The 22,724-nt window shown below is 42.8% G+C and overlaps 1 protein-coding gene across 1 annotated transcript in view; it reads right to left on the minus strand.

Moving 5' to 3' along the window:
- The window catches only part of LOC145401238 (RNA helicase Mov10l1-like), a 217,717-nt gene that overhangs the window by 168,042 nt on the left and 26,951 nt on the right, over window positions 1–22,724 (minus strand). Inside the window, exon 4 of the mRNA XM_080273572.1 lies at window positions 4,394–4,569. Within this exon, the coding sequence (XP_080129698.1) occupies window positions 4,394–4,569 (176 nt within the window). The remainder of the gene's footprint in view (window positions 1–4,393; window positions 4,570–22,724) is intronic.

Genomic DNA, 22,724 nt, shown 5'->3' on the forward strand with positions numbered 1-22,724 from the left:
ATTAATTTATCAAGTAGGGCCCCATTTTGAATCCCTCAAAGCAGCTATAAAAAAAAAAAATTAAAAAAAAAAAAAAATCAGTCGACAGAAACCAGTTCTTTAGCTGAATAATATGCACTAATGGCAGGAGTGCAACTTTTCATCTTACAGTGATAACAAAAGCCACTATAAATGAGTGTGTGATAACCAAGGGATCACTGTACATCACAAGGAATGATCGGAATAAACTGCAAAACTGTATACAGACTAAGGTATATAAAAATAAATCCATTCATCCATCCATCATCTAATCGTACGTTCCCCCATGAGGAGCGTAGAATCCCTGGGCTAGGCAATTTGGTCCTGACATTTAAGATGAGTGTGACCAGCCTCACTCATCCCTGAGTGGCATTATGTGAGCAATAACCCCAACCATCCCTTGGATATAAACCTTCAGCTCAATCTGATTGGAGCGCTGTAATTACCCACTAAACCACCAGGTGCCATAATTTGGTTATATGGTTACCACCCAGCATACTAAATGGTTTCCTGGTGTACAGGAGACCATTAGGTTTGTCACTCATTGTAAAGTCACCCATAGGCAGAAGGAAGAGGAAAGAATGAAGGAAAGAAAGACAAAAGAGGAAGTGTAAAGTCACCCGTAGGCAGAAGGATGAGGAAAGAATGAAGTAAAGAAAGACAGAACAGGAAGGAAGGAATGGAGGGAGGAGAGGAATGGGCAGACACATGAGAGCAGCGCTACACTGAGTGAGTGGTATAAATACATAAATAAGTACTGTACTGGTATATCAATAAATAAAGTATCATCAAGCATAACAAGCCTGGCCTAATTGTAAAGGCTGGACTTAAATCTAGCATTAATCTAGCTACCCTCAGATTATATAAACTGAAAATCAGGTAATCTCTGAATGACATCAAAATCTTTCAAGATTAAGATAATTACTTTATCCAGTATATCATATACTTGTCCCCCAGTTATGCATTTCTGACATAAGTGGAACTCTCACAAGCTGCAGCCTCAACTGTGACCAACAGCCTACTTACATATATTCAAATGTATGTGTGTGTGTGTGTGTGTGTGTGTGTGTGTGTGTGTATATATATATATATATATATATATATATATATATATATATATATATATATTTATATATATATATATATATATATATATGATAAAGCTAGCATTTCAAAAATCTTGCACAGGAGAGAGAGAGAGAGAGAGAGAGAGAGAGAGACAGAGACAGACAGACAGAGAGATTGCTTTGAAAGTACTGCCAGCCAGATGATGAGTGGGATGTAGGTATTCTCTTAATTCTCACTTTTACTGTATTCCATTCTGTTACTCTTACCCTCTGAATGACTGGTGATGGAATGAATATACGAATAAAGGAGAAAAGCAAGTGAAGAATAGGAGAGTGATTTGTAACAGGAGGAAAAGAAAGACGAGAAAGAAGACGGAAGGAAAGCAGGAATGGATAGCAACCAACAAGTGGGACATGGCATGATAGCAATGAAGTTGAGACAACAAGAGATAATCCTAATGTCACAGGTATCAAGTGTCACATGTTGATGGGAGGGAAAGTGAGAGAATAATCCTTCTGATAGGGATAGAAGCCATTACTTCAGTCAGTATTGTTGTTTTTAACCACTTAAATGTCAGTGGTGTGGGGTGAAGAGAAGACAAAAGGGGGTGCAGGGAACAGCATGGTGGAATGAAGAGGTGAGAGAGGCTGTGGCACAAAAGAAAAGAGCATATAGTGAGTGGATGAGAAACAGGGGCGTGGAAGAAGTTGAGAGAAGGAAGAGAGAGCTATATGTAGAGAGGAAGTGAGAGGTGAAAAGATTAGTCTGAGAGAGTAAGAAGAGAGTGGAGAGGAATTTGGAAGGAATTTGAGTGTAATGTGGAGGTAATGTAAGAAAATGTTCTGGAAAGAGGTAAAGAGAGTTAGACAGGGTGGCAAAGAAGTTAGTAGAGGAATGAAAGATAAAAATGGTAGATTACTAGTCGAGAAGGAAGAAAAAGTGAGCAGATGGATAGAACACTTTAAGGAATTGCTGAACACAGAGAATGAAAGTAATGCAAGTATAAGTGGCTGGTGAATGGCTGGGAGAAGGAGGGAGGTGAGATGAGAGGAAGAAATCAGTAGGCAGAAGTTGTGGAAACAATGAAGAAAGTCAAAATGGAGAATGCCCCAGTAATTGATGGAGTGTGTGGTGAAATGCTGAAGCATGGGAGAGAGATAGCAGTAGAATGCATGTGGAAGGTGTGCAGATTGGCCTGGGAGGAAGGCAGAGTCCCGGAGGACTGGAAGTCAGGTATAATTATTCCCCTGTACAAAGGAAAAAGAGGAAAAGGAAGTGTGTGGTTATCATAGGGGCATTTGTCTTCTTAGTGTAATAGGAAAAGTATAAGGTAGGATACTTATTGACAGAGTTAGGGAAATAACAGAGGAATTAGTTGGAGAAGAACAGGGAGGTTTTAGAAGGGGATGAGGTTGTGTACACCAGATGTTCATTCTTAGATCTTTAGTGGAAAAGTTTCTAGAGAAGGGAAAGAAGTTGTATGCAGCCTTCATGGATTTGGAGAAAGCATATTACAGGGTGGATAGACAAGGATTGTGGAAAGTATTAAGAATATATGGAGTAGATGGGAAGTTCTTGAATGCCATGAAGAGTATGTATGAGGGTGCTAAGGCTGCAGTGCATGTGGATAGTGAACTGAGTGAATTCTTCTATCTGAAGATTGGATTGAAACAGGGATGTGTCATGTCTCCATGGTTGTTCAATCTATACATGGATGGGGTTATAAAAGAGATACAAGGTAGGGCAGTGGATGTTGGAGCAGCCCTCATGAGAGAGGGCAGTGTTTCAAAACTCCCTGTACTGTTGTTTGCAGATGATACTGTGTTGTTAAAAGAAAACAAAGGGGAGCTGCAAGGCTTGGTGGATGAGTCTGGGAGAGTGTGTAAGAAATGGAATCTAAAGGTGAATGTAGGAATGAGTAAAGTTATGGTTTTCGAGAGAAGAGAGGTAAGTGAATGTAGAGTGAGGCTGGATGAGAAGGAAATGGAAAATGTGAGTGTGTTTATGTAACTGGGTAGTGTTATGAGTAAAAACGGAAGTTTAGAGGGTGAAGTGCTTGAAAGGGTACAACTGGGAAGAAAGGTTGCTGGTTCCTTGAAAGCAGTGATAAGAAATATGGAAGTGAGCACGGACGTGAAAAAGTTACTACATGACAGTATTGTGATACTGTGCCAACTCTAACGTACAGAAGTGAAGCTTGGACCTTGTTGGAGGGACAGAAGTCAAGAATGAGAGCAGTGGAAATGAGTTATTTGAAAGGAGCATGTGGAGTCACATGGAGAGACAGACTGACAAATGAGGAAGTGGAGGAGCACTGTGATGTGGATGTGGATGTGATAGGATGCATTAGGAGAAACACACTGAGGTGGTTTGGCCATATGGAGAGGATGGTGAGTGAGAAGCTGATGTGGAGAGTGTATGTGAGTGAGGTGGAGTGGTGGAAGGCATAACTGGAGGTACAATTATACACTTTATACTGGTGACAGAAATTTATGTGGTCTAATTACATAACGGTCAACATTACACCTGCACAGACAAAGAAAGCATGTCCAAGGAGAAGTGAATACAAACCTTATGTTTCGAGAGATGACAACATTCTGCTCCTCCAGAGGGAAGCTTTGTGACCCAACTTCCAAACTAGTACAACCATGAGCTAATTCTAGGCTTGGTGTTGTATGTGGCAGTTCCTGAAGTCAAAACATTAAATAAGTACAGACAAAAGTAAGCAACTATTTCCACTATGGTGTGTAATACCAATACACTAGACTACCCCATGTATAAGGAATTATTCAATTTAACATACTCTGCCATTGAGGAATCTACATGTGGTACACAGGGGCACCCACCAACCATTCAAGTATCGTAATGCTACCTTCCAGTGGCTTACAAGGTGCTATCCATATTTTTCAGACTAATGCTATATAAAACTGAGAACTCACCATAGCTATTGGCCACCATCACCGTCAAAGTAGTTCCCTTGTACACTGATACACCAGTCCCAGTGCTTCCTTCACTCCTGGAACACTCCCTGGAAGGAGTTTTCAACAACAAAGTTGAGCACTGCTGGCTATTCCTTCTGGATGTCCTCAATGATATCAAAACAATGGCCGTTCAGCTTGATATTCATTTTTGGGAACAGAAAGAAGTCACAGGGGGCCAAATCCGGCGAGCAAGGAGGGTGAGGGATGATAGCCATGTTGTTCTTGGCCAAAAACTGCTGGGAGTTGTGCATACTGTGAGCCGGGGCATTGTCATGGTGAAGCAGCCAGTTGTTGTCTCGCCAAAAGTCGAGGTGTCACCTTCTCACATCTTCATGCAGTCACCGCAAAACACAGTAGAAGCTGGAATTGACAGTTTGGCCAGCTGGGCGAATTCTTTGTGTACAATTCCCTTGATGGCAAAGAAAATGATCAGCTTGTTCTTGACCTTGCTCTTCACCTGTCTGGCCTTTTTGGGTTTTGGTGAGGTTGTCCAACCGAGAGCCTGCTCACCAAACACTTGTTGAATCATTGCCAGGTCTCTGTTGCATTTTTCCTGAGATTCGCACAAAATCTGATCCAAATTTGATCTATCTATCTATCTATTGCCAGACGCCTCAATCCCGTTTGGGGTGGCCACAAATAAATCGCCTCCAAGTCGCCCTGTCCCCCGCCATTTCACTCCCCTGCTCCCAACTCACACCCCCCTCTCTCATATACCTCTCCACCCCATCTCTCCATCTCATCCTCAGCCTCCCCCTCCCTCTTTCCCCCTCCACCTCACTCACATACACTCTCTTTGTCAGTCTTTCACCCTCCATCCTCTCCATATGGCCAAACCACCTCAGTGTGTTCCTCATAACGCTTCCTATCATATCCACAACACCACAACGCTCCTTTATATCCTCATTCGTCAGCCTGTCTCTCCATGTGACTCCACAGGCTCCTCTTAAATAACTCATTTCCACGGCTCTCACTCTTGACTTGTGTCCTTCCAACAACGTCCAAGCTTCACTTCCGTACGTTAGAGTTGGTATTACAATACTGTCATGTAGTAACTTTTTCACTTCCATGCTCACTTCCCTGTTTCTTATCACTGCTTTCAAAGAACCAGCAACCTTTCTTCCCTGCTGTACCCTTTCAAGCACTTCACCCTCCAAACCTCCATCCTTACTCATCACACTACCCAAGTAATTAAACGTACTCACATTTTCCAATTCCTCACCATCCAACCTCGCTGTACATTCACTGACTTCACCTCTCTCAAAGACCATCACTTTACTCTTCCCTACATTCACCTTTAGATTCCGTTTCTTACAAACTCTCTCAAACTCATCCACCAAGCCTTGCAGCTCCCCTTCGTCTTCACTCAACAACACAGTATCATCTGCAAACAACAGTACAGGGAGTTTCCCAACACTATCCTCTCTCATCAGGGCCACTCCAACATCCACTACCCTACCTTGTACCTCTTTTATTACCCCATCCATGTACAGATTGAACAACCATGGAGACATGACACATCCCTGTTTCAACCCAACTTTCAAAGAGAAAAATTCACTTAGTTCACCATCCACATGCACTGCAGCCTTCGCACCCTCATACATACTCTTCACAGCATTCAACAACTTCCCATCTGCTCCATATATTCTTAACACTTTCCACAATCCTAGTCTATCCACCCTGTCATATGCTTTCTCCAAATCCATGAAAGCCGCATACAACTTCTTTCCCTTCTCTAGAAACTTTTCCACTAAAGATCTGAGAATGAATATCTGATCTACACAAGCTCTTCCCTTCCTAAAGCCTCCCTGTTCTTCTCCAACTAATTTCTCTGTTCTTTCTCTAACTCTGTCAATAAGTATCCTACCATACACTTTTCCTATTATACTAAGAAGACAAATGCCCCTATGATTACCACACACTTCTTTTTCCCCTTTTCCTTTGTACAAGGGAATAATTATACCTGACTTCCAATCCTCCGGGACTCTACCTTCCTCCCAGGCCAATCTGCACATCTTCCACATCCATTCTACTACTATCTCTCCCCCATGCTTCAGCATTTCACCACACGCTCCATCAATTCCTGGGGCTTTCCCTGATTTAACTTTCTTCACTGCTTCCACAACTTCTATCCTACTGATTTCTTCCTGTCTTCTCACCTCCCTCCTTCTCCCAGCCATTTCCCAGCCACTTATACTCGCATTACTTCCATCCTCCACGTTCAACAATTCCTTAAAGTGTTCTCTCCATCTGCTCACTTTTTCTCCCTTCTCCACTAGTAATCTACCATTTTTATCTTTCACTCCCCTGCTAACTTCACTTCCACCCAGTCTTACTCTTTTCACCTCTTTCCAGAACATTTTCTTACAGTCCCTCCACTTTACACTCAAATTCCTTCCAAATTCCTCATCCACTCTCTTCTTACTCTCTCTCACCACTCTTTTCACCTCTCTCTTTCTTTCTACATATAACTCTCTCTTCCGCCTCTCAACTTCTTCCACGCCCCTATTTCTCATCCATTCATTGTATGCTTTCTTCTTTTGTGCCACACCCCGTTTCACCTCTTCAGTCCACCACGCTGTTCCTTGCACCCCCCTCCGTCTTCTCTTCCTTCCACACACCACATCACAGGCTGCACATATTTCTTCTGTAAATATTCTACACACACCTTCCACGTCCCCCATCTGCTCCAATTCATATTTGCCCAATCGTTCCTCCACTTCTCTCTTATACTCTGCCTTTTTCTCATCCTCTTGTAACCTTTCCACTCTCCTTGCAACTACTCCTTCCTCTCGTCTTTCCCTTCTTCTATTCCTCCATCTTACTTGAACTTTAATTCTGGCCACCACCAAGTAGTGGTCAGAAAGTCCACTCACCAACCTCTATAAACTCTTGCATCCAATATACATCTTCACATCCTTTCATCCACACACACATAATCAATCATTGCCTTCCTTTCACTCAGTTCACCACCCACCCTTCTCATCACTCGCCATGTATACCTGTGGATCATTTTATGCCTGAAGAGGGTATTGGCTATCACCAACCCCCTCCCAGCACAAATGTCCACTAACGCACTCCCATTCTCATCTACCTCAGCAGGCACACCCCACTCACCAACTATTCCATCCACCTTCACATTCCCAACTTTACCATTCATATCACCAATCAAAAACACTCTCTCATTCCTTCCAAACTTTTCCATGCACACTTCTACATTTGTCCAGAACTCTTCTCTCACTCTTCTAGCACGATCTTGCGTTGGCGCATACACACACACACAATCGCCCACATTTGTATTCCAACTTTCAACTTTACCCACACAATCCTTGATCCAACTGATCCATACTGTCTTATGCTCCTCTTCCATCTTTTACTCACAACTATACATACTCCTTCCTTTGCCCTCTCATTCTCACCTACTCCTGCACATATACCCCATCCATACTCCCATTCTCTCACACTTTCTCCTCTCCATTTTGTTTCAGTTATTCCACATACATCCACTTTCGCATCCTCAAGCACCTGGACAATCTCTCTCTCTTTCACCTCATCATTTGCTCCCCTTACATTCCAAGTTCCAATTGCAATGTCCCCCCTGGGGGTAGGGTTTTTTTTCAAGAATACTCCCCCAGTATCCCTGCTTGTCGTAAAAGGCGACTAAAAGGGTTGGCGGAGGGTTAGTGCCCCTCCCCGGAAAACAACTAACTAAAAAAAACAAACAAGAAGCCTCGGACAAGGACTGACCAAACGTTGACGACCAAATTTGATGCTCCTTTTTTTATGTCCATTTCAAACATGGTGAGGCAACACGTGCACGAGAGCAAACAAACGAACATTACTAATCCCCACGTCCACCTAGCTCCACGCCACGTGGTACACTGACCCACAATTCATGTTAGTATCGCCACCTAGAGGCACATCGCACTACTACAGCCTGTTTTGGAGATGCAATCTCAGTCCAGAAACTTTTGGAGAGCACCTCGTCCACTGAGTGACATCCCAAATGGTTTCCTGGAATCTATCTCTATCTATCTATCTATAGCCCGACGCCCTAATCCCGCAAAGGGTGGCTGCAGACAAAACGCCTCCAAGTCGCTCTGTCACCCACCATTTGATTCCCCTCCCCCCAACTCACCCCCCCCTCCCTCATATACCTTTCAACTCCATCCCTCCACCTCATCCTCGGTCTACCCCTCCCTCTCCCTCCCTCCACCTCACCTACATACACCCTCTTAGTCAGTCTTTCATTCTCCATCCTCTCCACATGTCCAAACCACCTCAGTGTATTTCTCCTAATCTTTTCAATCACATCCACATCTACCCCACAACGTTCCTTCACTTCTTCATTTGTCAACCTGTCCCTCCACGTCACTCCACATCCTCCTGGAATCAAAACCACTTAATACACTGAGTGGTAACCATTTGGGCAACATACAGAGGCCTGGTGATTTTTTGTTTTGTTTATGTGAGGAAGAAGGAAAAGGCCGCGAGCCCGCAATTATTGTTCCTTCCAAGAGAAAAACAAAATACAAGAGAGAGCCAAATTCAAGATCCGATCATTTTGAGATGCCTGGACACACTGCATTTGAAAGACTGGAGGTCACAGAAAGTAGGAAATACAGACAGAGAGAGACAGTTCCAGAGATGACCTATTGCATAAATGAAGGACTGGGAGTAATGGTTACCTCTTGCATTAGAGAGTTGGACAGAAAAGGGATGAGAGTTTGCTGCTAGATAGGTGCTATGCACCCGTCATAGAGGTGGAGGAATGCAAGCAGACAGTTCAGAGGAGCAGTGACCATTGAAGTAGCAATAGAAAAGAGATAAAGATGCAACAGTGCGGCGAAGAGACTGAGGTTGAAGGAAGTCAGTAAGAGGAGGAGAGTTAATGAGACGAAAAGCCTTTGACTCCACCCTATTGAGATAAGCTGTATGTGGGGAGCCTCCCCATACATGACAGTTGTACTCCACACACAGGCGGATAAAACCCCTGTATACTGTAGAGTCAACAATTGTGCAGGGGTAAAGAAGGAACGGAGTCGGCTTAGCACACCTAATCTCTTGGAAGCAGATTTTATAGGAGATGTAATATGATCTTTCCAAGATAAATCCTGAGTAAATGAAACCTCAAGCATGTTCAAGGATGGTGCAGGATTAAGCTGAATATTATTAAACATTAGTGGGTATACCTGTGGAAGATTTTGTTAGGTTGATAGGTGTAAAAACTGAGTCTTTGATGGATTAAAAACAACCAGGTTACTTTTACCCCAGCCAGAGATATGAGCCAAGTCAGATATTAGGTGTGCCATAGCCTCATCCCTTGTTTGCTGAAGTAATTGCTGAGATGGACGATGCGGGAACTGAATGGAGAGATGAAGGGTGGAGTCATCACCGTACGAGTGGATAGGGTTAGATGTACAGCTTAGAAGATCATTGATGAATAAAAGGAAGTGAGTTGGTGATAGGACAGAGCCCTGAGGAACACCACAATTGATAGATCTAGGAGAAGAACAATGGCTGTCTACAACAGCGGCTATTGAACGACCAGAAAGGAAGCTAGAAATGAAGGCACAGACAGAAGGATAGAAACTGTAAGAGGGCAGTTTGGAAATTAAAGATTTATGCCAGACTCAAACGAAAGCCTTTGAGATGTCAAGTGCAATGGCAAAGCTTTCGCCAAAGTCCGGAAAGGAGGATGACCAGGAGTCTGAAAGGTAGATGAGAAGATCGCCAGTGGAGCGTCCCTGACGGAACACATATTGACAATCAGAAAGAAGATTGTGACAGGAAAGATGCTTTAAAATTTTTCAATTAAGAATTGACTCGAAAACTTTTGAGATACAGGATGTCATAGCAATTGGACGATAGTTAGAGGGTTGGGAATGGTCACCCTTCTTTAGGACTGGCTAAATGAGAGGAAACTTTCAGCAAGAAGGAAAGGTACAAGTTGATAGACAAAGGTGAAAGAGTTTGCCTAGAAAAGGTAGCGGCACAGTTCTTGAGAACAACAGGAGAGACTCCATCAGGCCCATATGCCTTATTAGTATTGAGGCCTGTGATGGCAGAAAATACATCAGCTGAAGAAATTTTATTGTCAGCCATGAGGAAGTCAGAGGGTGGAAGTGATGGAGGAACAGCACTGGAATCGTCTAAGTTGAAATTGGAGGAGAAAGTCTGAGCGAAAAGATCTGCTTTATCAGTAGAAGAAATAGCTACAGAGCCATCAGAGTAGAAAAGAGGAAGGAAGGACGATGAGGTAAAGTTTTTAGAAAGGTTTTTGGCAAGGTGCCAGAAGGGGCGAGAAGAATTCAAGTTGGAGAGTTGAGAGCATTTAGTACGGATGAAATTATTTTTAGTAGAGCGAAGAACAGACTTAGCATAATTCCAGACAGAAACGTATAAAAGATGTGATTCAGGGGTGGGTTGGCTCCGGTACCTTTTATAGGCCCTCTCCTTGTTGCAGACAGCATTAGAACAACCGTGATTAAACCAAAGCTCTCATGCATTAGTCAAAGGATATGAGAAAGGAATGTATGCTTCCATGCCCGAGAGAATAACCTCCGTAATGCACAAGGCACACTTAGATGGCTCCTGGCCATGGAAGCAATAATCATTCCAAGGAAAATCAAAGAAGTACTGCCTGAGGGCCTCCCAATCCGCAGCTCCAAAGTGCTACAGAGCCACAGACGACGTTTCGTTGGCGGGTCCACAGGCCGTACCGGAGCGATAAGACAGGTTAAGGTGATAAGGTTGTGATCGGAGGAGCCCAACAGAAAGAAAAGATTAACAATGTAAGCAGAAGGGTTAGTTGTAAGGAAGAGGTCAAGTATGTTGGAGCTCTCTCCAGAGAATTAAAGTGTGCCAGCCACATGTGGCATCATCATCATCATCATCATCATCTCCGAGATTCTGCTCCCTCCTACGAACATTTGGACAGGCGACGGCTGTGACAAAAACATTTCCAGGCTACATTATCCTCACACACCTTTCTCTATCTACCTACCTATCGACTGCCACATGCCTTAATCCTGTAAGTGGTGGCCACAAACAAAGCATCGCCATGTTGCCCTGTCCCCCCTCCATTTCACTGCCCTCCCCCCGGCTCACACCTCCCTCTCTCATAATATCTCTCCACTCCATCCCTCCATCTCATCCTTGGCTTCCTCCTCCCTCTCCCCCCTTCTTCCTCATTTACATACACCCTCCTTATTAGTCGCTTGCTCTCCATCCTCTCCACATGGCCAAACCACATCAATGTGTTTTTCCTAAAGCTTTCCATCAATTCCACATCCACACCACAACACTCATTCACTTCATCATTTGTCAGTCTGTCTCTCTATGTAACTCCACATGATCCACTCAAATAATTCATTTCCACTGCTCTCACTCTTGGCTTTTGTCCTTCCAACAAGGTCCAAGCTTCACTTCCATACATTAGAGTCAGTATAACACTACTGTCATGCAGTACCTTTTTCACTTCCATGCTCACTTACCTATTTCTAATTACTGCTCTCAAAGAACAGCAACCTTTCTTCCCTGTTATACCCTTTCAAGCACTTCATCCTCCAAACTTTCATCCTTACTCATCACACTACCGAAGTACGATAATGCACTCGCATTTTCCATTTCCTCCTCATCCAACCTCACTGTACATTCAGTGACTTAATTCCTCTCGAAGACCATAACTTTACTCTGCCCAACATTTAGCTTTAGATTATGTTTCTTACACACTCTCCCAAACTCATTCACCAAGCCTTACAGGTCTCCTTCGTCTTCACTTAACAATACAGTATCATCCGCAAAATACAATACAGGAAGTTTCCAAATGCTGCCCTCTCTAATTTGGGCCACTCCAACGTACTACCCTACCTTGTATCTCTTTTAAAACTTCCATATACAGACTGAATAACTCTGGAGACATGACACATCACTGTTTCAATCCAACATTCAGATACAAAAATTCACTCAGTTCACTGTCCACATGCACTACTGCCTTAGCACCCTCATACATACTCTTCATGGGATTCAATCACTTCCCATTTACTTCATATATTCTTAAGATTTTCCACATTCCTTTTCAATTCACTCTGTCATATACTTTCTCTAAATCCATGAAGGCCACATATAACTTTGCTCCCTTCTTTGGAAAGTTTTCCACTAAAGACCTAAGGATGAATATCTGATCTCTACAACCTCTTCCCTTCCTAAAACCTCCCTGCACTTCTCCAACTAATTCCTCAGTTGATTTCCCTAACTCTGTCAATAAGTATCCTACCATATACTTTGCCTATTACACTAAGAAGACAAATGCCCATATGATTACCACACACTTCCTCTTCGCCTTTTCCTTTGTACAGGGGAATAATCATACTTGATTTCCAATCCTCCAGGACTCTACCTTCCTCCCAGGCCAATCTGCACATCTTCCACATCCATTCTACTATCTCTCCCCCATGCTTTAGCATTTCGCCACACACTCCATCAATTCCTGGGGCTTTCCCCATTTTGATTTTCTTCATTGCTTCCACTACTTCCATCCTACTGATCTCCTCCTCCCTTCTCACCACCCTCTTTTTAGCCATTCCCCAGCCACTCACACTCACGTTACTTTCATTCTCTTTGTTAAACAATTCATTAAAATGTTCTCTGGATCTGCTCACTTTTTCTCCCTTCTATGCTAGTAATCTACCATTTACATCTTTCACTCCCCTATTAACCTCTTTATCACCCTGTCTAACTCTCTTTACCTCTTTCCAGAACATTTTCTTACATTCCCTCCACTTTACACTCAAATTCCTTCCAAATTCCTCAACCACTCTTTTCTTACTCTCTCTTACTAATCTTTTCACCTCTCTTCCTTTCTACTCATAATACTCTCTTCTGTCTGTCAACTTCCTCCATGCCTCTGCTTCCTATCCACTCATTATATGCTTTCTTCTTTTGTGCCACAGTTTGCCTCACCTCTTCATTCTACCATGTTGTTCCCTGCACCCCCTTTCGTCTTTTCTTCACCCCACACACCACCTCATATGCTGCACAGAGTTCTTCTGTGAAAAACTTGCACACATCTACCACTTCCCCATTTGCTCCAAATCATATTTACACAATTGCTCGTCCACTTCTCTCTTATATTGTGCCTTTTTTTTTTCATCCTCTTGCAACCTTTCTATCCACCTTGTATGGACTACTTCCTCCTATCCTTCCCTCCTTCTATTCCTCCATTGCACATAACCTTGACTTTCACCACAGCTTAACCACCACCAAGAGGTGGTTGGAAAATCCATTCCCCCAACCTCTGTATTTTACATACTTTTTCAATCTGTCATTCATATGCACATAATCAATCATTGCCTTCCATTCATTCACTTCACAACCCACCCTTCTCATCACTCGCCATGTATATCTATGGATTACATGGTGCCAAAAGAGGGTATTGGCTATCACCAACCCCCTACCTGCACAAATGTCCACAAGAGCACAGTCTTTCTCATCCACTTCTGCAGGCACAACCCACTCACCAACTATTCCATCCACCTTCATATTCCCTACTTTTCCATTCATATCTTCAATCAAAAACACCCACTCAGTCCTCTCAAACTTTTCCATGCATGATTCCACATTTGCTCAGGACTCTTCTCTCACTCTTCTTGCATGATCTTGCAATAGTGCACTGACACACACAATCGTCCATGTTTATATTCCCACTTTCAATCTTACCCACACAATCCTTGAACCAACTGATTCATACTTATATTCTTGTTCTGTCTCTTGTACACAACAATACATACACCCTCTTTTGCCCTCTCATTCTCACCTACTCCAGCACATATACCCCATCCATACTCTGACTCTCTCACACTCTCATCTCCCCATTTAGTCTCATTTAATTTTCATATGTCCACTTTTGCACCCTCAAGCACCTGGACAATCTCTCTCTCTCTCTCACCTCATCATTCACACCCTTTACATTCCATGTTTCAATCCGTATTATGACCTTTGTCCTGTCCTTGGTCGTAACCTATTGGTCAGACCTAATCTGAAGCTTCTTGTTATTTTCCGAGGAGGGGCAATAACCCTCTGTCAACCCACTTGCTAACACATAGGGAACACGTGTTAGTTGGTTATAAGGTCATCACCAGCATATTAAATGAAATCCTGGTTTACAGGATATCATTTGGCTTGACACTCAATGTAGAGTTAACTGAAACAGGGTACCACTAAAGTGAGTGAGTGGATGATGGGTGCCCCCACCCAACCATGGGGCTGTGACAAATGCACTTCCAGGCTATCTTATCCTCCCACACTTTTCTCAACATCTCAAACAGTCCTTGTCCTCTTCCCACACTTTCTCCAGCATACTGTTCCACTCTCTCCTTCCACAGGTCTGCCTCTATCAACACTGCTCTCTCTATTGCTTTCACACACTTTTTTAGGCACATGAGGCCCATCAGAGTTTAATTCCAAGGGCTGGTAGGGCTTATTGGTCACACGAGAGCAATTGGTCACTCATCTTAAATATCTTGACTAAATAGCTTATGCCATGGGCATCTAATCTCCCAGTGGGGCAATATATGGCTGGATGATGACTGGATGGATGAAACCTATATTAACCAAATCGACGATGGCTCAATATGGTAAGTCCATTTTCCAGTATGATCAGAAAATCATTCACTCAAGGAAAAGATGAAAATATATGGAGTCTAGAATAAAAAAGATCAGGAAATCACACCACAGTTCCACCAACTGACTTTCTAATTTACTTTGGGATAGGGACCCACACAACTGGTGCAGCAGGCACAGTCAGTGTTGTAATAAACAAGGTAACCAGTTTGATCATCTGCAGCTGCTGCTCAGAATGGCTCTGGCAGTTGATGATGCACTCAGAGGAGTGTCTCTGAATGCAGCAAGTTAATGCCAACCTTGTTACTGTAGCAAAGATTATGAAATGTATGGAAACATTACCTTTCTATATGAAGAGTAAGGAAACATTATCATTTCAGAACTTGGTGGCTGGAGAAAAAGAGGAGGTTAATAGTGATAAATTCATGAGCATCCGACATCCTCATGTCCAGAACTGTCTGTAGACTCTTCCCACCCCAGAAATATACAGGAATTTGGTTCACCAGCATCAGGCAACACAATATCAGATGAATGGATATTAAGCCTCCATCTTCCACATAACTAATGAAAAAAATAAAAATAAAAAAAAATAAAAAATAAATAAATAAATCATTCATAAAAGCTTTTATAAACAACATAATCATGTGCTTCCTCTACGATGGAAAAAATCTTTAAAAACTTTTATGCTTAATTTTTTTTTTATCTGTGTCCCTCAACCAAACCTAATAAAGTACTGAGTTCTGCATTAAAGTCACAAGCTGCCATCTAATTACTCTACTGACACTTTAATGCTCAAAACAACACTGCTGAGTTAAGACTAAATTTTGTCACAGTAGTTCATTTCCTTTCCACAATTTAATTCACAATTTTGCTTCTAAGAAACATTGACCATCAATAATTCTGCTTCTAAGGATCTTCTACCATTCTGGTCAACATATTTGCTTGAAAAGAAAAATCAAGAAAAATCAGACTTGAAATGAGCAGCAAGTCTCATTTGACATTTCATCAACCACAAATGCCACTTAATAGAAATTACTGTATTATTCTGGTATGAGCAGTTCCCCACTTACTTCTTTAAAATTTTGCCTTTAAACCTGACTTATACAATGGTACACATGATAACAATCTTTTCCCCCCCTACCCCAAGGATTGGATATAAGTTTAACCACCCAGAAAGTGTCCTGGTAAAAAGAAAAAAGAAAGAAAAAAGTCTGGCTTACCACTTGGAGTATATGTAGGAACAGTATCAATAAATCAAATGAATGGACAATGGATAATCCCAATTTACCAACGAATGGATCAGTACATAACACTACTGGCCCACGTGACCTGACCACTGAATGGAGCCCTGTAGCCTCCATGACTTAAACAGTTGGTAGTCATATCCAGCATTCTCTCTCTCTCTCTCTCTCTCTCTTTCATCCTATGGTTATCAAAGAATATAATAAAACTTCATTGAATGAAGAAATACACAAAAAATTTGAGGCCCTCACCCTCTTATCACTTGCTAAGACGATGTTTACAGAAGCCCAGGTATGCAATTTTGGACTTTATGTGGCTGCCATAAGGGTTAAAGAATTTTGCTCTCTCTCTCTCTCTCTCTCTCTCTCTCTCTCTCTCTCTCTTTCTCTCCCCCCTCCTCCTGTTACTTCTATCCCTCTCTCTCATTCATTTCTGAGCCTCATCCAAAGGTTATAAAAGAAAATACAGGTAATGAGAAAAAATTCGGTAAAAGAGGAAGAACACAAAAAGTTTGCATCCCTTGCCCTGTTATTGCTTACAGAGATGATGTTAACATAAATCCACCTGGCAATTTTGGTCTTTATGCTGCTGCCACAAGGATTACCTTGTTTTACTCTCTCACTCTCTCTCTCTCACTTAAGTGGCAGCAGGAAGGTTCTGATGTGATAGGAAGCATTAGGAGAAACACACTGAGGTGGTCTGGGCAAGTGGAGAGGATGGAGAGTGAGACTGATGAGGAGAGTGTATGTGAGTGAGGTGGAGGGGGAGAGAGGGAGGGGAAGGCCAAGGATGAGATGGAGGGATGGAGTGGAGAGATATATGAGAAAGGGGTGTGTGAATTGGGAGCAGGGCAGGGAAATGGCGGGGGACAGGGTGACGTGGAGGCGATTTGTTTGTGGCCACCCCGTATAAGGGATTAAGGCGTCTAGCAATAGACAGATAGATAGACAGATAGGAAGGCTCAATTTGGCGACTTCCTTTACCAGCATCTCTTTAGCTCATTGAGGTCAAGTCATGATGTGATGGCAAGTGGTCCAGTAGAGACACAGCAGATATCAACAGATTCCCCTCCAAAGTCACGAGAAATGGCATCAGAAACACAGAGTTCCCTTCTCACAAAATACTGGAGGCTCTCTGCCAGTTAGAAGAGCCCCCAAGAGAAAAAGAGGTGACTGTCACAGGATGACTGAACCTTATTGGAGGGCTCCATCTTATGACAGCTGGCAGACTTCAAACCCCAGAGAAGCAATCATGCTCCTCAAGTCTAGGACCTACAGATGCTGAATTCTTCCTCTGATGGCAAATAAAAAAACTGGTCCAAGAGAGCAATACTACTTTCAGATGCATCAGTGCCTTTGGGAAACAGGGACAGCTAGGGAGTTCCAGGAAAAGCTGGAGCCCTTTCAGATACTGTAGTTACTTTAATGCTACGTAGATTAGATCTAGATCACCGACTCAAGACAGTCATGGTTATGGACGATTTTTATTTTGTGGCCATTACAGTCATGAATTCATTGTGACAGTAAAGATTTTGTTGGAGTCTGAAATTCCTTGTTGTACATACAAGTAGGCCAAAGCACAAAATGTTAGGAGTAGAATTTCATCTAACCACCACTGTACAAGTTAGTTCTTGTATACAGGCCTCTACATCAGCTTGCTGACAAGGAAGAAGATATGTACAGGAGTTTGAGCAGAGAAGTTAGTGGTAAAACTTCTGCAATTCTTGGTGACTTCAACTGTAACATAAACTGGGATAACAGAGCAGCAGATGCTGAAGGTTGGCATCTTGTGGACTTTGCTAACAAATTTTTTTTTGCCCCAGTGGATGAGTTTGGGAGTGTGTGTAAGAAACAGAATCTAAAGGTGAATGTAAGGAGGAGTAAAATTATGGTCTTCAAGAGAAATGAAGTCAGTGAATGAACAGTGAGGTTGGATGAGGAAAAAATGGAAAATGTGAGTGTGTTTAAGTACTTGGGGTAGTGTGATGAGTACGGATGAAAGTTTCGAGAGTGAAGAGCTTGAAAGGGCACGACAAGGAAAAAAGGTTGCTGGTTCCTTGAAAGCAGTGATAAGAGACAGGGAAATGAGCACAGAAGTGAAAAAGTTACTGCATGACAGTATTGTGATACCAACTCTAACGTATGGAAGTGAAGCTTGGACCTTGTTGGAGGGACACAAGTCAAGAGTGACAGCAGTGGAAATGAGTTATGTGAGAGAAGCATGTGGAGTCACAAGGAGAGACTGACTAACAAATGAGGAAGTGAAGGAGCATTGTAGTGTGGATGTGAATGTGATGGGAAGAGTTAGGAGAAACACACTGAGGTGGCTTGGCCACGTGGAAAGGATGGAGTGACTGTACGTGAGTGTACTTGTATGTGAGTGAGGTGGAGGGGGTGAGAGGCAGGTTCTTCACAGTACTGTGACTCATTTTCTTCATTTTGTTTTTGAAGGCTCCAACCTGCTTGCGTGTGTTGGCCTCGGTCACCTTATGGCAGCTCTCCATGCTGCTCGATCTCTGGCAGCCTCCCTGTTCAGTCTCTTAACTCCAAGGTCATACTTAATGACCTTGTCCCATGTCTTTTTCGGTCTACCCCTAGCAACCCCACCCCCAATATTAACGCTTCTCACTTTCTGCACCCAATTACCATCCCCTATGCTCACCACATACCCAAACCACCTCAATCTACCTCTCCTCATACAAAACCTATACACTCCAGTCCCATCTTACCTCTCAACTCTTCCATTGTAAACCTAGCCCCCCCAAGCCTTGTACTCAGAGACGCACTGCACATCCACCTAATCATTGTCATTTCTGTATGTCTGGGCCTGCTAATATCCTCTTCTTTTACTGCCCAGGTCTCACTACCATACAACATTACACTCCTAACACATTTTACATACAAAGATCCCTTAGCACGCAGGAAGAACCCTCTCAATGTCAGGAGAGACAATAGCTCCCCGAACTTCTTCCAACCACTTCTCACCCTAGCCAGAGAGCTAGCTCTAGCCCCACCTCCAGCATATAAAATGACTCCCAAATAACAAAACTCTTCCATACACTCAAGGGGCTCACCAGCAAGTTCAATCCTTTCACGCATGACAATCTTCACCCGCTCTCCCTGACACACTGCAAACATAAAATCGGCAAACAAAAACCAACCAATATGGGTATCTGTATCAGACAGGAAAAATTATCCGATCAGAATCGTACCAGAAGTGGCTGAATAATGATTAAAAATAAATAAATGTTTGTTATAACCAAAGACCCTAGACTCATAAGTCTTCTAGGACTCACTTTTCCACCTTTTTTGGTGTAAACTACGGCCGTAATGATGATTACTTTTCCAAAAACATGGTCGTTTATCACATCCTGTTCACTGTTTTAAGTACAGTATAATGCTGGAACTACCATCACGTGGCATATTTAGATCCATCCATCAAGCCATCATCCAATCCTACACTGCCCCATGAGGAGCGTAGGAGCCTGGGGCTAAGAAAGTTGGTCCTGATATTTAGGATGAGAGTGACCAGCCTCGCTCATTCCTGAGTGGCATTATGTGATCAATAAACCCCAACCACCACTTGGATACAAACCTTCACAGGCTCAATCCAATTGGAGTACTGTACCATAATTACCCACTAAACCACCAGGTGCCAAAATTTGGTTATATGATTACCATCTAGTGTAGTGAATGGTTTCCTGGTGTACAGGAAACCATTTGGCTTGTCACTCAGTGTAAAGTCACCCACAGGCAGAAGGAAGAGGAAAGAATGGAGGAAAGAAAGACGGAGGAGGGAGTGTAAACTCATCCGTAGGGAGAAGGAAGAGGAAAGAATGAAGGGAAGAAAGACAGAAGAGGATGGAAGGAAAGAAGGATGGAGGAAAGGAAAGGGCAGACACCCGAGAGCAGCACTACATCGAGTGAGTGGATGACGAACACCCCCACCTATCACTGTGGTTAGAATGAAACTCAACATAAAAACAATACCAAGACAGTAGTCTTCTGTCAAGGAGCTGTGGCAGAGAGGTATGTGTAGGAACCTGCAAGTCAGGTGGTGCACTGATCACTCTCTGTCTGTCTATCTGTCTGTCTCTCGCACTCACACACACACACACACACACACACACACACACACACACACACACACACACACACACACTAAATAACTGAGAAAAGCAACAATATAATTTTGGTGGGTGCCTTTAACTGTAAAGAGGTGAACTGGGAAGAATGGGCATCAGAAGGCAGCAAAGATTCATGGGGAACTATATTATTAAAAATAATAATGAATAATGTGATGATGCAATGGGTCAAAGAAGAGACACGGTTCCAAGGTGAGGACACACCAGCAAGGTTAGATTTACTGTTTACCAAAGAACCTGATGTTATAGAATCATTGAAATATTTTTGTCCTATAGGAAAAAATGATCATGTGGTCATTGAGTTCCAGATGATAATAGGGAACGTCAAGCCAAGGGATGAGCTTTATAGGCAGGGAAGATACAACTTTGGAAAAGCAAATTTTACAGGATTGAGAAAATTTTTCAAAAATGCAGATTGGAGAAAATTCAGAGAAACAAGAGAGATACAGAGGAAGTGGGATATCTTTCTAGACCTCTATAATTTGGGAGTGGAAAAATTTGTACCAAGAGTAGATGAAGAGAACACTTTAAGGAATTGTTGAACATAGAGGATGGAAGTAATGCGAGTATAAGTGGCTGGGGAATGGTTGGGAGGAGGAGGGAGGTGAGAAGACAGGAAGAAATCAGTAGGATAGAAGTTGTGGAAGCAATGAAAAAAGTTAAATTGGAGAAAGCCCCAGGAATTGATGGAGTGTGTGGTGAAATGCTGAAGTATGGGGGAGAGATTGTAGTAGAATGGATGTGGAAAATGTGCAGATTGGCCTGGGAGGAAGGTAGAGTCCCGGAGGATTGGAAGTCAGGTATAATTATTCCCTTGTACAAAGAAAAAGGGGAAAAAGTGTGTGGTAATCACAAGGGCATTTGTCTTCTTAGTATAATAGGAAAAGTGTATGGTAGGATACTTATTGACAGAGTTAGAGAAAGAACAGAGGAATTAGTTGGAGAAGAACAGGGAGGCTTTAGGAAGGGAAGAGGTTGTGTAGATCAGATATTCATTCTTAGATCTTTAGTGAAAAAGTTTCTAGAGAGGGGAAAGAAGTTGTATGCGGCTTTCATGAATTTGGAGAAAGCATATGACAGGGTGGATACACAAGGATTGTGGAAAGTATTAAGAATATATGGAGTAGATGGGAAGCTGTTGAATGCTGTGAAGAGTATGTATGATGGTGCTAAGGCTGCAGTGCATGCGGATGGTGAACTGAGTGAATTTTTCTCTCTGAAGGTTGGGTTGAAACAGGGATGTGTCATGTCTCCATGGTTGTTCAATCTGTACATGGATGGGGTAATAAAAGAGGTACAAGATAGGGTAGTGGATGTTGAAGTGGCCCTGGTGAGAGAGGGTAGTGTTTGGAAACTCCCTGTACTGTTGTTTGCAGATGATACTGTGTTGTTGAGTGAAGACGAAGGAGAGCTTGTTGCAAGGCTTGGTGGATGAGTTTGGGAGAGTGTGTAAGAAACAGAATCTAAAGGTGAATGTAGGGAAGAGTAAAGTGATGGTCTTTGAGAGAGGTGAAGTTAGTGAATGTACAGCAAATTTAGATGGTGAGGAATTGGAAAATGTTAGTACGTTTAAGTACTTGGGTAGTGTGATGAGTAAGGATGGAGGTTTGGAGGGTGAAGTGCTTGAAAGGGTACAGCAGGGAAGAAAGGTTGCTGGTTCTTTGAAAGCAGTGATAAGAAACAGGGAAGTGAGCATGGAAGTGAAAAAGTTACTACATGACAGTATTGTAATACCAACTCTAACGTACGGAAGTGAAGCTTGGACGTTGCTGGAAGGACACAAATCAAGAGTGAGAGCAGTGGAAATGAGTTATTTAAGAGGAGCCTGTGGAGTCACATGGAGAGATAGGCTGACAAATGAGGATATAAAGGAGCGTTGTGGTGTGGATGTGGATGTGATAGGAAGCGTTAGGAGGAATACACTGAGGTGGTTTGGCCATGTGGAGAGGATGGAGGGTGAAAGACTGACGAAGAGAGTGTATGTGAGTGAGGTGGAGGGGGGAAGAGGGAGGGGGAGGCCGAGGATGAGATGGAGGGATGGGGTGGAGAGGTATATGAGAGAGGGGGGTGTGAGTTGGGAGCGGGGCAGTGAAATGGCGGGGGACAGGGCGACGCTGAGGCAATTTGTTTGTGGGCACCCTGAACGGGACTGAGGCATCTGGCAATAGATAGATAGATAGTAAGGGAGAAAGAAAACAGGAAAAAGGAGTGGTTTAATAGAAGGGGTATGACAGCAAAAAAAGAGAGAGACATGGGGTTGAACAACTGGAGAAAGAGAGGTAACAACAGAACAAAGGAAGAATATAAAAGAACTAGAAATGAATACACAAGAATACATAGAGAAGAAGAAAGGAATTTGGAAGAAGGTATAATAGACAAAAGCAAGGATGAACCCAAACTGTTTTACAGATTTGTTAATCACCAAGCTGAAAGTACAAGGAGAGGTCTATAAAGATGCAGCAGTGCAAGCTGAAATAATGAACGAATGTTTCCAATTGGTTTTCGTTTCGTTTTTAAAGGCTCCAACATGCTTGCATTCGTCGGCCTTGTTCACCTATTGGCGGCTCTCCATGCTGCACGATTCATTGCAGTCTCCCTGTTCAGTCCCTTAACCCTGAGATCACACTTAATGACCTAGTCCCATGTCT

This window comes from Coenobita brevimanus, chromosome 6 (assembly GCF_032717465.1).
Source record: "Coenobita brevimanus isolate Jiangsu-jjx chromosome 6, ASM3271746v2, whole genome shotgun sequence".
Lineage (NCBI taxonomy): Eukaryota > Metazoa > Arthropoda > Malacostraca > Decapoda > Coenobitidae > Coenobita > Coenobita brevimanus.